This window comes from Bos mutus, chromosome 7 (assembly GCF_027580195.1).
Source record: "Bos mutus isolate GX-2022 chromosome 7, NWIPB_WYAK_1.1, whole genome shotgun sequence".
Lineage (NCBI taxonomy): Eukaryota > Metazoa > Chordata > Mammalia > Artiodactyla > Bovidae > Bos > Bos mutus.
The window spans coordinates 89,908,054-89,925,108 of record NC_091623.1 but is presented as its reverse complement, the minus strand read 5'-3'; the positions used below and the strand labels follow the sequence as shown (position 1 = coordinate 89,925,108).

General features: G+C 38.7%; 2 protein-coding genes across 3 annotated transcripts in view; one reads left to right on the top strand and one right to left on the bottom strand.

Annotated features, from left to right (window-relative positions):
• CTNNA1 (catenin alpha 1) overlaps window positions 1-17,055 on the bottom strand; it is a 179,525-nt gene that overhangs the window by 58,368 nt on the left and 104,102 nt on the right. The gene's annotated exons all lie outside the window — the stretch shown is intronic.
• LRRTM2 (leucine rich repeat transmembrane neuronal 2) lies at window positions 2,733-4,751 on the top strand. The gene is made up of 2 exons (XM_005900160.2): window positions 2,733-2,736; window positions 3,086-4,751. Exons 1-2 carry the CDS (start codon window positions 2,733-2,735, stop codon window positions 4,630-4,632), a joined length of 1,551 nt encoding a protein of 516 aa, XP_005900222.1. The 3' UTR covers window positions 4,633-4,751.

Below are 17,055 nucleotides of genomic sequence, written 5' to 3'. Positions count from 1 at the left end.
AATCATGGTTGCTCTAATCCAATTGATTTCAACACTTTTCTCCACATGGAACTAAAGTGGTTACTTTAGGGGAGAAATTAATCCAGCTCCTCCTGCCTTGCAAAGGTTTTTTTCATCAGAGGGTGATTAACTTCAGTAAGAGCATTTACAGTATCCCCAGGACTTCTTTTCCTTAAAAAAAAAAAAAAAAAAATTGAGAGACCACCCTTACCAGACACCCCTCATTGGAAGCTTTGTGAACAAGTTCTGTTCCTACAGAATGGTCACTCTGAAACCTAGGGTCACAGACTCTAAGAATTTGATTAAACTTTATTGACAGAAAAATGCACAAGCAACACAACTCTACAGGCCAATTATGGACTCGGGTTAAGAACTTCCAGCCTACAGAGAGAGAGACTGTGGAAAGGATCCAGGTCAGTGGAAGAATGGCATCCTGAATTCTAAACGAGGACCTCTCCCTCGCTTCCTTAACCAGGAAACAGGAAAACTGGGAATACTAGTTCCTGAGAATAAGGGGTTCCACTCGTGGGCAATGTTGGCCTGGGGACTTCTCTCTGGCCTGGAGAAGCTGACTGAGAACTGTCCTGCTGGTAGGGTCTGTCTTTCCCCTCTCCTTTCACAGGTGTCAGACATGCCCCACGGGTTTTTAGACTCTACCAAACCTAAGGAGTATTTCTGTCATCTTCTCTCTCCCTTTACACATTCCTGGCATTTTCCTCAATAAAATTCTTATACCTCTAATCCTATCTTGGGGTCTGTTAGAAGGAGGAGCCAAACTACACACTTGCAATTGCTGCTGTCTCCACAGAGACCTGAGGGAAGCACCCTGGAGTCTTCAGTCCTCACTCTGGCACTGCGTTCCAACACAGACACAACACCCCTTGAGAAAATAACTTCTTACACACACCCCGTGTGATAAAGCGCCTGGAAGCCAACAGATTGATGGTGTTCTGGTTTCACAGATACCATGGGGCAGTTTTCAGATTTCTGCCTTCAAGTCTGAAACAAGACCTACTGAGGATAAGTATGAGAGAAATGGTATGAGAGAAATGGCCAAGAAGGCCAAATCAGTAATGTCAGGTGTACAAGAGGCCTTATCTTCATCAGGCCTGAAACTATGACCCTAACTCACACTAGAAATAACTTTCATGTTTATACAGTAGTAAACATGGAGCTGTATATTCGTAACCAAATTCTGAAAAGTGATACTATTCAACAGGAGAAGACAGTGTTAGGTCAAGTAAAAACAGCTAAAGCAAAAATTCTATTCCAAAGTATAAGTGATCTTTTGTATTCCCTAGAGAGATTCTAACAACAGTTAGTATGAGACTCAGTTCTTAAGTGTGCCAATAGGCGCTGTTGAGCATGCAAATGCTCTATTGTTTGAGGGCCACAATACCCCAACCCAGATCGCTAGAGGCTTTTAGCTTTAGGAGTAAGGGAAATTCTGAGGTAAATACAAACGACCATGTCATAATCTAGCCATGCTGTACCACCTGTCCTAAATTATTTCTGTTCCACTGTTAACACTTAGAGCATGCAATATTAAATGACTATATCAACCTACCCTTTTCTCCTACCAAGACATCCAAAGATTTCTGGATTATTATTTTTCAGTTAGTATTGTGATAAAACACTATTATATAAAATAAGACAGAGAAGGAGAAATCATTTTAATTAGCTTTCTCTTAAAATTCTCAAAGAGTAGAATAACCAAATTCTTTGTTTTCCAACCTTTTCCCTCCTTTATTCTTGGTTTTTAATGCTAAACTGTTAATGGCAAAGAAGCAAAGCCTATTGAGCTAGTTTACCAACACATCTGAAGCAAATCATAGTCGTAACTTCTATTTTAACCAAGCATGACAACCAAGTGATTGAGTAGCTTTCCAAACTACCAGAGCAGCAGGCACTCACATAGAATGCTGTTAAATCAGCACTTCATAAATCGTACAGGCTCCTGCCCATTTAGATGCTCTCTCTATGCAGAATCGGCAGTCTAATGCTGGCTCTTCCAAGCATTAAAAAATCGTCACTCTGCTAACCCAACTCACTGTTCAGAAGGATCTTCTTGAATGCAGCCTTTATTACAACCTCACTGCTGCTTCCTACACTGAAGGAATACCATGTTTTCAGGTCAGGAGTTCTTCTTTCTCGCTTTATTATAATCGGGGGTCTTACAACGACCCCGACATTGTTACAAAGCACGCTGCTTTATAACAGTAAAGCTTCTGGAAAACCCAAACAAAAGACACGTCACCCGGTGACGTCAGCCTATATACAGTTCTGTGTGGTCGCAGCACATAAGCAAATCCATTCTTGTGCCGTTTCTCGGAAAAGCTTTTCAGTAAATGCACTCATGCTGCTCCAGGAGCTCTTCTCTGCAACAAGCCGCCCATCTGCCATCAACAAGTTAAGACCGAGAGAACTAACGGCTGTGGAAAGGAGAGGCTGAAGCTTTGATTAACCAGCTGAGCAGTTAGAGGAGGACGAAATTAATAACTTATATTCAAAACTGATTTAGAGTGGTCAAAGAAAATGAAACCAATGCTTTCAAGAGGAATATCCTAAGGAAAAAACAACTCGCCCTGGTGGATTTCAATTTTACTCGGAAAGCCTGGGACACAGAAAACAGGAAACTGGTCAAAGGCTCCTGCATGTTAGAGCCTTTTACAGACTCACTGCGTTGAGTCTGACAATCGAGACTGAATGCAGCCTCCAATGTGCTCAGAAGAATGGGTAAGTCCATGTATTTAATGTGTCTTGTACAGTCAGCAAGGAGTCACGCTTTTAAAATAAGCCATTGAATTCACATTTTATGAGAGAAATCACTTGTCACATTTTTGGATTTTGAGGTTTAGGTAAAATATATATTGCTGATGACAGATGTGTTGTATCTCCTTTCTTAATGGTTTAAGTTTTGTTCTAGTCATACTAACAAGGTTAGTTTTTTTACAGCAAATGAAAAAATAAGTTATATGTAGTGAAATCTTTTGCCATAACGTTGTTGTTGTTGTTGTTTTAAAAGCCCGTATGCTCTGCTGAAAAATATTCTATCTTCTTGTTTTCCTTAAATTATATTCTGCAGGCTTACATTTCAAGTGGCCATTAGGGGCCCCTATGCTAGCAGCAATATATGCAATGAGTATGGTTTTAAAAATGCTGCCTGCGCTGGGTATGGCGTGCCCACCCAAATGCCGCTGTGAGAAGCTGCTCTTCTACTGCGACTCTCAGGGCTTCCACTCAGTGCCAAACACCACAGACAAGGGCTCTCTGGGCCTGTCCCTGAGGCACAATCACATCACAGAGCTCGAAAGGGATCAATTTGCCAGCTTCAGTCAACTCACCTGGCTCCACTTAGACCACAATCAAATATCAACAGTAAAAGAAGATGCTTTTCAAGGACTATATAAACTTAAGGAATTAATCTTGAGTTCCAACAAAATATTTTATTTGCCAAACACAACTTTTACCCAACTGATTAACCTGCAAAATTTGGACCTGTCTTTTAATCAGCTGTCATCTCTGCACCCAGAGCTTTTCTATGGCCTCCGGAAGCTGCAGACCTTGCATTTACGGTCCAACTCCCTGCGGACTATCCCAGTACGCCTGTTCTGGGACTGTCGTAGTCTGGAGTTTCTGGATTTGAGCACAAACCGTTTGCGAAGTTTGGCTCGCAATGGATTTGCGGGATTAATCAAACTGAGAGAGCTTCATCTAGAGCACAACCAGCTGACGAAGATTAATTTTGCTCATTTCCTACGGCTAAGCAGTCTGCACACGCTCTTCTTACAATGGAACAAAATTAGCAACTTGACATGTGGGATGGAGTGGACCTGGGGCACTTTAGAAAAACTAGACTTGACTGGAAATGAAATAAAAGCCATCGATCTGACAGTATTTGAAACGATGCCTAATCTTAAAATACTCCTCATGGATAACAACAAGTTAAACAGCCTTGATTCCAAGATCTTAAACTCCCTTAGGTCCCTCACAACCGTTGGCCTCTCTGGCAATCTGTGGGAATGCAGCCCTCGAATATGTGCTTTGGCCTCCTGGCTGGGCAGTTTCCAAGGTCGGTGGGAGCATTCCATCCTATGCCACAGCCCCGACCACACCCAGGGAGAGGATATACTAGATGCAGTCCATGGATTTCAGCTCTGCTGGAATTTATCAACCACCGTCACTGCCATGGCTACAACTTTTAAAGATCCAACCACTGAATATACAAAAAGAATAAGCTCATCAAGTTACCATGTGGGAGACAAAGAAATCCCAACTACTGCAGGCATAGCAGTTACTACTGAGGAACACTTCCCGGAACCAGACAATGCCATCTTCACTCAGCGGGTAATTACAGGAACAATGGCTTTATTGTTTTCTTTCTTTTTTATTATTTTTATAGTGTTCATCTCCAGGAAGTGCTGCCCTCCCACTTTAAGAAGAATTAGGCAGTGCTCAATGATTCAGAACCACAGGCAGCTCCGATCCCAAACACGACTCCATATGTCAAACATGTCAGACCAAGGACCATATAATGAATATGAACCTACCCATGAAGGACCCTTCATCATCATTAATGGTTATGGACAGTGCAAGTGTCAGCAGCTGCCATACAAAGAATGTGAAGTATAATATCTGCCCATCATCAAAAATTACATCAGATAAGTAACCTATTTTACATAGTAGGGGCTAAATACATATCTAATTTTTACCAATGGTGACATTAAGCCTAATTTTTCCAAACCAAGTGGAGACTTAGGTTTCTGACGTGTTGAAGTATTTTTAATTTTTTTTAAATGAAACCATATTTTAAGTGTTAAATGAAGCAATGCTCACATTAATTTGCACTCTTGTGGGAAAGTCTAAAAATGCTTACTTCAAAATAAGACATTTCATGTATGTAATTATATACTATTGTGTGTAAACATTTACACTAAGGTCTCCATATGCTATTTTTTTCTACTGAAAACAGTTTGGAAAGACGCTACTGAGCAGAAAGAGATATGGATCAATACTTGTTTGATCATTGCTCTCCACCCCAAGTACCACAACTGGCTTGCTGCTTAAAAGGAGACTTAGCAAAGTTCTCTTGTATAATAATTTGGTATTTACTCAAACCTACAATTTAATGCCAGTGTGGGGAGTAGAATTTTATGTATGCTGAAGACTGGTCAATATTAAACACTCTTCTTCCAGAGTTTTTGCCTGGGTTAGTAGGTATTATCAAAGTCCATATCATGAAATCAGAACCCTTTATGTAATTCTAATAAGCTGAGTAAGTCTTTAATATATATAAACAATGAATCCAAGTGATTGTGAAAAGGTCTCATTACAATGAAATCTATACTAAATAATGACACTGACTTCGTATCATATCTCTAGTTTGACTTATAATGGACATGTTGATTTTTGTGGCATTTAGATAATTATTTTAAACTAGTGTTAAATTATCACTTTACTAATTAGTTTACTAAATCCTATACTTACATTTATATGTGAAAAAAGATTTAGAAATTATTTTGGAGAGAAAAGAGATAAACTGAGTCAATTTAACAATCTTATGACCAGATTCTCACTCTAGTTTGAAAGCACACACACAAATACACCCTCACTCCCTGTCTCTCTCTCTCTCCCAACTCTCTCCTCCCTGTCCCCCTCTCCCTGCCCTGTCCCCCTCTCTCCCTCCCCCTCCCCTCAACTGTCATGATCAAAGATGCCTTGACAAAGGGGTTTAAACCTCTTTCCTCTGCCTTTCCTTGATCTTCAAGCCTCAAAAAGCCAAATTAAAAATAACTGGCTAGCAACAGGCATAATACTGATTCTTGTTAGAATATATTTTAAAAGAACCATTTTTAAAAAGTACTTTCTAAGTATTACATGCTAAATTTTGACCTTTTAATGGATATCAATTCTTACTGTTTAAGAGCAGGTCCTTCTAAGTAAAGGGAACAACACAGATTTGAAGCAAACCTTCTCATGGCAGAACACTCTACATGCCTATGCAGCCACACAGTGGTAACTCGAAGGAGGTGAGGAGATGAGAGAAAGGCAGCATTTTGAAATCTAACTCTCCCTGAAACAGGTTAGCAAAGTTAAAAGGAAGCAAAGCAAATGGGCAACTATACATGATCTGAATCAAACAGGGCAAAGGCCCTGGGACCTGCAGCTGGAAAGGGGTGAGGGGGGAGATTCTCTGTTATTAATATAAATGTTCAGCAATTTAAAAATGATAATGATATCACATTTCTCGTGCAGAAAAGAGCCACAAGTATTTTGTTTATTCAATTATGATTTCCCCAGAGAGACTATGACATATTTATGATTTAGATATAAGTTACCAATTCACACAGAATTTTTCCATAAATGAGGTTCCACTAGCAAAAATACTAGCAAAAACCATGAAATTAGACTACTGACTTGATTTTTAGAAGATGAAAACTGACATTTGATGATGAAGAAAAAAAGGCATAAATTCTTAGAGAAAATCATTACCATAAAAAAAAGTTATCCTTTACTTCATTCAAGGCCTATTTCTTCCCAGGATGGAACTGAAACATGTTAAGACTATAGTTTAACCCATGAGATTTAATACTGAAAGATGTCTACCTACATTTCAAAGAAAATGTGTCTCAGTAAAAAGCAGACAAGATCACAAATTATAGTAAAAATGTGCTCTCTACAATTTCTAAGGTGGGCAGATTTGTTTGGTAAAGTCTCAGTCCACCTCAGCAGATCTTGAGCAGTGAACATTTCATCTCTTAATAAAACTAGACCCTAGGTCTGCCTGGGCAAGGATAGAAGCTGATTTCCCAGCATAGGGCACAGCTCACACTTTCCTTTCAGAAGGGCTGGATCAGAAGCCCCTGTAACAAATGAGAGCTCCAGTAGCTAAAATTTACCAACCCATTTATCAGGATAAGCATGGCCATTTGTAAGGGAACAGCTTTGTCACAATACAATTGTGTCTTAGACATACAAGATTCCACTAGCTCTGAAGGATAGCAGAGTAGTTTCCATCATTTCAACCACAACCCCAAATTAATTGAAACTGTGAGCAGAAGGGTGAGAAATATTGGCTGGGAATCCCCACATTAATCCTAAAGATTACAGTTAGTAAAATGGACCATCAGTCGGCAAAATCCTTAATGTACATAGGAAAGTAAATTGGAAAATCAAGCCATTTAGTAATTCAGGGGAACAGCATAGCCAAGGCCACCAAGGCATACTTTTCAGTTGAAAAATAACAGATTTTTTTGGCCCTTCATCTTTTGGGCAATGCTCTCTGAGAAAAGTGAATAACAGTGCCAAACAGCGCTTTCCTTTTCCATTTAAAGAGCAAACTTCCCTTTTCAAATGCCTATAGAAGGCAAGATTCCTTTTAATTTTGGTCTATTTGTATTTCTGTATCAGCACAGGCTTGAAGATGAGACTGTTAGTCATACGTGCTCTCTTTACCAACTGGTTCGGGTGGAAGACCATCACAACTACACTGCAGATGCTGGCAATATAATGCTAGGCCTTTTTTACTGTCTTATTCTCTTCAACTCCCCCATCCCCCCTTTTTCATTTTTAAGATTAGAAGAAAATGACCACTTGAAAACCAGAAAAATAAATCTCTCTGGAAAAAGGAAGCTAACGAAGGCTCTGATACTGTACCCACCTAGTAACCAATAGCTAGTTTGGAATTATTTATATTCATTTCTGTAGCTTGCCAGGATTTCAATCACCTTTCTGAAATTAGAGTGAGTTGATAAATTTACAAATGCATACAACTCAGAGAATACCCACTGCCAACAACAGAAAAGATACTAATTTTTAAGCCAAAAATCTGCACTAACACACGTAATTTCTTAATGTGGCTAAGTTAATTTTTGTACCAATTCAGTGAATGGAATTGACTGAACTTCCCAACTCCACTAATTATTAAAATCCATTTGCTCATTCTAATGCTGGTCACCAAGATCTAGACTCTTTCCAATAAAAATGAGCCCTACCTATGTAGCACTAGGTCTTAACCCTAAATTCAAAACAGGCACACCGTTTTCTTTAGGCATACCTCCTCTACACAACGATGGGGGGTGGAGACTATAAATGCCCTGTTCTCTCTAAAGTATGGGTATCAATATGAAATTTTGAAATATTATTTTTACATGATCATTTTCCTAATAAAGCAATACGACAGATCTGACTCAAAAATCTGTTTGGGGACATGCTTTTCATACCTTACAGGTTAAACGGCTTCAACTAGAAAAAGATAAAAGAGATGAAGATAGATAATTAAATATTTCTGTTCCTAACCTAGGGCAAACACGTAGTACTTAATTTAAGGTTAAAACAAATAGTAAATGGCTATTTAAGCTTTCATATCGCTATTGCAAACATTTTGGAAATGTCTGCTACTCCTGCAATTAACCTGTTCCTCCTTGGTAATTTTTAAAAGCCTAATCTATGGAATGTTTGATGAACCTTCCGACCAACACTGGAAACTAAAAGTACAGTCCAAACATATTGTGTTCAATCACCCTAAGAGCCATTTTTTGTGGGAGTGGTAGGGGGGTGGGGTGGGGTGGGAGGTGGTCAAGTGGGTTGGGGGGGAAGGGAGAAGAAAATACTATTATACTGGGGCAGGGGGTAACCAAGTGCAGTGTACAGGGAAGTTTTGTTATTAAAATTGTGTATACTGTAAAAAGTGAATGTCTGTTTTTTCCTGAAGCTTTTCCTTGGGAACCTATCAATTCTGACATGTGAAACTTGAACAATCATTTATGACAGATACAGAAACCTTAAATGAACAGTTGTTTTGTACCATGTTCTCTATAATGCCAAATGTGCCAGTTGGAAATAGGGCAGCTAATCATCACCTGTCTTCATTCAAAGACAGGCAAAAAACTAGGCCAAGAAGTAAAGCGGGGGAGAGGGGCAGGCAAAAAAACCACCCAGCTGATAAACAGCAGTCATACAATAAGAAGCTACTCTATCACAAGCCTTTGCTACTAGACAAATAGCTGTCTATGGGGCTCACCGGGCCCAAGGCTGGCCACCATCCCTCACCCCTCTAACATTTGTGTTCTGCCACAGCCTGGGGAACCTCAAAAATGTACTCAATTGCCTATACCCAGCAAATAGCAACGTGGCCTCTACCTCAGGGATCTGTTAGTACACATCCTAGCAGTACCCTGCACACCACTCCTGGAAGGGAAGTCCACAGGTGCTGACCATGCTGAGGTCTCTAGGATCCCTACATGATCCACCTTGTCCCAGACAGCAGCTCAGTAAGTATGGATAGGGGAAAGGAAGGGAATATTCTTAACCAATCTCTCCTTGCTTGGCATAAACATCCCAAGGACAGGGCACTTTGCCTGGGCAGCACTGTGGGCAGAAGCTAACCTGGCCTTGAGAACTGACTGCCACAGGTCGCCGTACTTGCCAGGATGACCTTAACAGTTCTCCAGACCAGCAGTGCAGCAAGACCAGATAGACAGGAACAAACATCCAGGGATGAGGAGATCAGAGGGGCTAAGAGAGTTCTTACACCAAGAACCTCAGCAGTAATTAGAGCAGAGGCAGGAAGCACAATACAAAATTTGACTCAAACTAACTCATACAGTATGCACTAGAGGGCACAGGTGATTGTGGTTTCAAGTTACACAAAAGAAATGAGATCCTATCCTTTATGGAGTTAAAAGCAGAGTTTATTAACATAATTCTCGTACATTTTAATCTTGAAAATCCCATGTAAGGCTACATCTGATTTCTTTATCGGTTATTTTAATTAGTTTTGCCTGTATGCCACAGCATTCTCAGGTTCCCACTCAGATTTATAATAGAATTCTTCAAGGTCTGTTTAAAGAGATTTTTTTCTTTCTTTAAATATATCTAACCAGCTGGGTACTCTGGTCTCCCTTAGAGAGACAAAATGTACTACAAATTGTCTTTTACAAAGAAAGAAAAGGAAAAAAAGGTGAAAATCATAGCTATTCCCAGTATCTCCCCATAGCATGAGTTCCTCATCATTAGACAATGTTTTGGGAACAGTCTTAGGGACAGATGCTGAACCTCCCTAAAGCCCTATCTGAAGGAGACATTAAAGAGCAAGAAATCTCCAAAGGCAAGTACAATGAAACATGCTATCCTGTAGAGCCCACAAACTGAATATACCATCCTTTTATACATGGAGGACCTAGAGCAAAGCTAGCCCAGGCCTCCTGGCTAGAAACCCAACATGACGGAGCACCTATGAACAACCACCAACAACTCTGGAGGCCGGTGGCTACACCATCACCTAAAGAGAAAAGGCTCTTTCCTCATTTGGGACCAGATTTTAAAACTGTGGCCCCAGAGACAATTTCCAAAGACTTTTCACAGCTTCCATGAAGAGACTTCACCAAGAACCACAGTGAAGAGAAGCAAAAGTGTCATAACTTGACTGAATATTGATTCACAATTGTGCTCAGTGCACAAAAACTCCACCTTTATGCCCTGGTATTTCTACCAAACACACACACACACTCTCTCTCTCTCTCTCTCTCTCTCCAAACACACACACACAATCTCCAGTTCGCATTTTCTGGAAAACCATAAGATAAAAACTCTATAGCCATTTATATGTGTCATTATCATGAGAACCAAAAATGTTCCCCTGGCCTTGCTGCCAAATATTATACATAGAAGGCAACTGCTCAGTACCTCAAAATCTCTGAAAGCAATGTGTTTATTATTTACATAGGGTCTACTTCTATAAAGTCAAGGAAATTGAGTTAAATACATTCACACATACAGAATGGTTGAAATACCGATGCAAAAAGATCAAAGGCAGGGAGTCGAGAATGTTTCATAGGATGCCAAGAATTTCTTGAAACTATATTGTGAATATTGTGTATGAATCTAGAAATTTTACCAGATCCTAAACCGTTTTGGTTAACTGACCCATAAAGCCCTAACAAGAGTATTCTAGTATACACTAGTTTGGCTTTGATCTTCCTGGTAGTCAAGGGGAAGAACAAAATCAACAGCTTTCATCTGATAAAGGAAGCACGTCAATTTATTTGGGGGGAATGATACAAATCCAAAAGTCTGAATTGCCTTTTTTTTTTTTCTGAATTGCCTTTAAAAAAGAGCCAGCTGTAGGAACAATAAGGAAAACATGTCAGTACCTCCAAAGAGCTTTTACAGAATAGGTAAAAAGTTGATGTTTTTCACATCAACTCTTGAAAAAACTATAGAAAAGGAGACTACGCACGCATGATGCATGCTCTATAGTATGATCTGGCCTTTGTGGTGACCCAAGGCAAGAGCCTATAAAGTCAGCAAGAATGAATATGTATCCAACTTGGAAGTACAGTTTGCATTTCCTCCTTATAATATCCCTGGGACCCAAGCTAGAGTGTTCATCACATAGGGACATCCAGTAAATTCCTAACCTACCACTACATTATAAATCTTCTAGGCTAGGAGTACAATTTAAAAATCTTTCACTACATCATGAATGAAGAGAAGCACATTTCATGCATCTCTAGTTATGTTGATGATAATCATAAAGAATGATTTGGATAAGAATCTATAAGATGATTACCAATTTCCTAAGAAAGAACACACTTAAAAAGATAAAGCATTCACTAGTGTGAATAGCTGTCAGAAATTTAACTGTCTTTAAAATTTAAAACTCATTCTGTATGTCATTAGCAAAACCTTCTACGTTTCAACAAGAGCAAATAGACACCTGTGATTAGAGACCTGCTCCACAGTTGGGCCTGTCACACTGGACAAGTTCATCAACCTTACTGTGCCTTGGGTCTCTAACTCCTAAGATGGAATTAATAGCAGTTTAATTTAATACATGCAAAGTCCTGAGAAGAGGCCAGCACACAGTAAATACTTAACAAATATTTGCTATTTTTAATAACAATATGTGAGAACTAGATGTGACAGATCCATCTTTAATCCCATTAAAGACATATTAAGCTCCTGAGTTGCTCCCAGAAACTCTCTACTTTCCAGTATTACTTTCTACACTAAGTTAACATATGGTATCCAAAATGAAGATTGATAATTAGCAAGAGCTTTTAATAAGCCAACAACCTGGATACACTTCTTATACCTAATACTAATATAAAACTGACCACATTATCTCACAGTTAAGTAATCTGCTTTATATAAATGTACTATAATATTAGACACAGCATTATTCTGATTTGGCTTTATGAATCAAGGCTAAACTTAAAGATTTAGAATTCCTAATTCCAAAATTCCTTCTGAGTAAGGCACTTAAAAATCAAGTAATTGCACAGGCCAACACATATTATCCATTATCATAAACAGATACTATTTTTCAAAAGACATATAAAATAATCTCATTGATAGCCTCTGACAATTTTATTTTAGGACAAAATACATAACTGAAGATTAAGGATCACTATTATGTTGGGGTTTTTCTCCTTAGGAAAAAACATACTTCAAGTCTACATCTAATTTAGGAAGCAGCCCATCCAGTTGTGGACGATTTGGGTCCTAGGCAGATCTGCCAGAACTACTGAGGGGTCTGATCAAGTGAAGTATGAGAATTTTAAGACAAAGATAACCTATCAGTCAAACAGAATATGTTTCATGATTGCTGGACAGTATAAAACTTGCACGGAATTAACCTCTCAGAATGAAGACCTACATTTGGTCATATCAAAATAGGTCATGTAGCCCAGATTTTTCAATTCAAGAACTTCTTTCTTGATATTCTCTTTTCAAGATCATTATCTGGTTTATCCAACAAGGCAAACTTCTGTATCTGTTCCTTTACCCATAACTTTTCTGCACTTTCCCACATCTCTTGACCCTAATTGCTCTCTTTCCTCTTTTACAACCACAATCCACTTCTCTTCATGCTTTCCAAAACTCGAAAGGTAAGCTACTCTATTAAGAGGGAAAAGTTCAACTGTCATATATCCATTGCTAAGCAACCCCTTTTAAAGAAATAGCCATAATTTCAAAAATACTCCTTGATTCCACAAAACCAAATGCCTATCAGCTGCAAATGAATCTATACAGCTTGGGAAATACTATTAGAAACACAAGTACACATCTTGAGTTGTCTTCTTAGTCTACCCTTCCCTTTGTATAGATTCAAGTATCAAATAATATTATTCACCATTCTTATACTGTCAAAAGATAAGAAATATGAGCCATTTAAGGATAGTGACCTTTTTGCTCTTAATAAATAGCACTCACTTCAGGTCTATGACCAAATAAAACCCCTAACACTCTTCAAATATATAACATTAGTAGTTATTTTGCTGGGTTAATGTGGGGGGTGGGGAATGCACCCTAGGGGATAAAGGACACAGGTATAGAGAACATGGCATGGTTCTAAAAATTTCAGAAGTGTAGAGTTCTCAAGATCATAGATGGTAGTCTTTACTTTCCTCATCTGTGCTCTAAATTTTCATATACGTTTTGTCAGAATTCCATTGAATTGACAACAAAAACACTGATCTTTCATGTGAAAGTATTTTCTGCCATAGCTTTTGCTCCAAATAGAAAGACAAGAGCATTAGGCGCTTCATGCTAGGACTGTCACCCATGGCACACACTAAGAAACTGGGTCCAGAAATAACCCTGCCAATGATACCTTCTCTCTGATCAATCTCCCTAACTCTCCCTTGAAATTCAAAAGGGAAAATGGCAGTAAGCAAAAAGGAAAAAGAATATACCACCTTTAGCACACTTCTACAGGCATTCTAGGACAGTGCCAGGTCTTCCTCTTGTCTCCTGACAATCCCTTCAGGCCAGTAGGTGCAAAACTGCTCTCTGACATTTGCCATCAACTTCCAACAACTACAGCCCATTTTATTATTGTGGTAAAACTGCTAGTCTAAGATTTACCTACTCCTCTACATGAAAACCTAATAGCAGGTGGTCAGGAATTTTCTTCCTTTTGATGCAGCATTCCTAAAGTGTCAAAAGACATTATAGTGCATAAGCAATACCATCACCTAGACATCCAATTTGTGCTCACTTAGAATTACATGTGAGATGAATTATAGGTAGAAGTCAAAGAAAGAGTCAACTTATAAAAGGGTTTATCTAAAGTGGGCTTGACCTTCCCAGCAAAGACATCACCCTAAGTTATTACAAAAACAATTAAGCAAATATAACTGTTAAAAATACAAACTGAGCGCCTTCACTTTCACTTTTCACTTTCATGCATTGGAGGAGGAAACGGCAACCCACTCCAGTGTTCTTGCCTGGAGAATCCCAGGGATGGAGGAGCCTGGTGGGCTACCGTCTATGGGGTCCCACAGAGTTGGACACGACTGAAGCGACTTAGCAGCAGAAGCAGCAGCTTCCCAAAATAATAATCAGTATTTTTAAGATCATGCCTTATAAATATTTTATGTCAATTTTCAAACACACATACACACTCCTCAGTTTAAATTGAAGAGAGGATGGGGGAGGGGCCTAGGGATTAGATAAAACCTATGAAAGGCTACATTCTTTAGTCTGATTTATGAATTAGAATTTAAACTAATTGAATTCCAAGACCTAATATCAACTGGGAGTAAGAACACTACAGATGGCAGACATTGAGAAGGGGAGGAGTGGAAAAGATTAAGATTCTGCTTTCCACATGTTAAAAGCTGAAATTCAAGTAGTGGATGACAAATTTAGAATAAAGACCAAGCCCAGAAATATAAATTTTGAAATCATCCATGATTAGAGGAATTTTTAAGTCATAAGACTGAATGACTTCAAGGAACTGAGAGATGGAGAAGGGATTCATAAAACCACACTCTTCTCCTACTCAATTTGAGAAACCTTTAAACAGTTATCTATCAAATAAGTCAATGAAAAAAGGACGGGATGCAAGCGCAGCACCCTCCTCTCAACATCAAAGTCACATGAGCAAATCACATTCTATTGGAAAACTAACAGGAATAAGGTCAACTTAATTCATGAAACACTTCATATCAAAGGAATTGGTACTATTAAGGATCCACATTACTTTAGGAAGGGAGAATGGTTACTACTACAGTAAATCCACCATTAGTCACACCTCTAAGTATGTTCTGAAACAGATGATCCTGCCCTCAATGAGGTCTGTGTAATAAACCAAAGATCCAGTAAGAGAACATGGGACAATCAGAAAAGCAGGTTTCAATATGGGGGGAAATGTATGACTCATTTACTTGAAATACAAGGCAAGTATTCAATAAAATGATAATCATATAATGTTCTCTATCTTCATAGAGGGCTGGGATACAAAGTGTGTGCATTTAGCAAAACCTATCAAATATTTAAAATTTGTACATTTTACTGTATAAAATTCACCATAAAAAATTAAACAGATGCACGCTGTAACATTTACAGATGAAATATGCCAAATATCTGCAACTGACTTTGAAATGAATCAAAACAATAATAAGATGGACTTTCCTGGTGGTCCAGTTGTTAAGAATCCACCTGGCAATGCAAGGGACACAGGTTCAATGCTTGCTCTGGGAAGATTTCACATACCTATGGACAACTAAGCCTGTGCGCGGAAACTACTGAGCCCACGCACCACAACTACTGAAGCCCTCGCACCCTAGAACCTGTGCTCTGCAACAAGGTAAGCCATTGCAATGAGAACCAAGTGCACAGCAACTAGAGACAGCCTGAGTGCAAAAATGAGGACCCAGCACAGTCCCCCCACCCAAAAAAACCTCAAAAATAAATAGAACACTAATATGATGGACACAGGAATGGATAAATATGTGATAAAGGAAATATCAAAAAACCAATCACAGAATCTACAAAATAGGTGTGTGTAAACATGCATGTTCAATTGAAAAATTCTTTCTAGTTCTATATACGTATGAAATTTTTCATAACAAAATTTGGGGAGGAAAGGGAATATATAATCACAAGTCTAATTTATGTTATGGGCCATTTAATACACGATTCTTCTCAACTGGAACTATAGTGTTGCATGGTGGCTAAGAGCTTGAAATCTGGAACCAGGCTAAGTTCAAAGTGTAGTTGTGAACTTACTTACTACCTGTGAGATCTTAAATAAATCATTTAATCTCTCTGTCTTAACAGTATGAAGCTCATGTTTAGAAGATTAAATGGGAATGTGTGTGAAATACTCAGAACAATTCCTGGCACACAGTGCTAAAGTGTGACCTGTATTACTACTACTACTTCGTAATATATTTAAATAATTCAACAAGTACTTCAACTTTCACTATATGAGATGTTCAGGTGATATAGGCACTTGCCCTCAAGAGTTTATAGTTTAGTCAGAGGTTAAATTTCAAAGAGTCAATAAGTAACTAATAAAAGAAGCCCCCAAAATGTGAATTGGATGATGCCACCTAGATCGCTGATGGATTTAGAAAGGGGGGATGGGGGTGGGGGGTGGTCACTGAAGAATGCAGTGGAGAAAACAGCCTTAACCTAGGCACAAAAGTACAAGCATGATTTCAATATGACTGGCTGTGTGGGGTGGCCAAAGCCCTCTGACAAACTGATACCAGTAAATGAGCAAAGCTAAGTCCAAATGCCAAGGGGCTTCAGGGACCAGGAAAGGTGCTCAGATTTAACATGGTCAACAAGAACAGCCAGTCCAGATTTGTGGAGATGACTAGAATTATGATGGTCAAAGTGGTGATTTAGAAAAATGTATTTTAGCAATTTTTCTTGTTTTGCTGAGAAAAACAAAACCTATAATTTTAACTATCAGAGAAAGACTGTAGAAGACGGATAAAAGATTTATATGAAGGACAGACAAAGGGTAAGAATCAATGGCCAGTTGAGAAAAAAACAAATGACTCTCTCAGAGCTTTGCTCAAGAGAAATGAGGGCAGCACGAGGGGCAAAAATGTAAGAAATCATTCCTTCACTAGCATGTACTAAATAGAGCGTCCAAATTCCCATGTCAATTTCAAGTTTTCATTATTAATCTCCAATCTGAAACTATTTTCTGAGAAGATACATGGTTTCTTCATGTTTTCATATTTACAACTTTCTTTTCAAGTGTCAATAAGGACTCCCTCTCCTGAATGAAACACAGAAAAGGTAGAA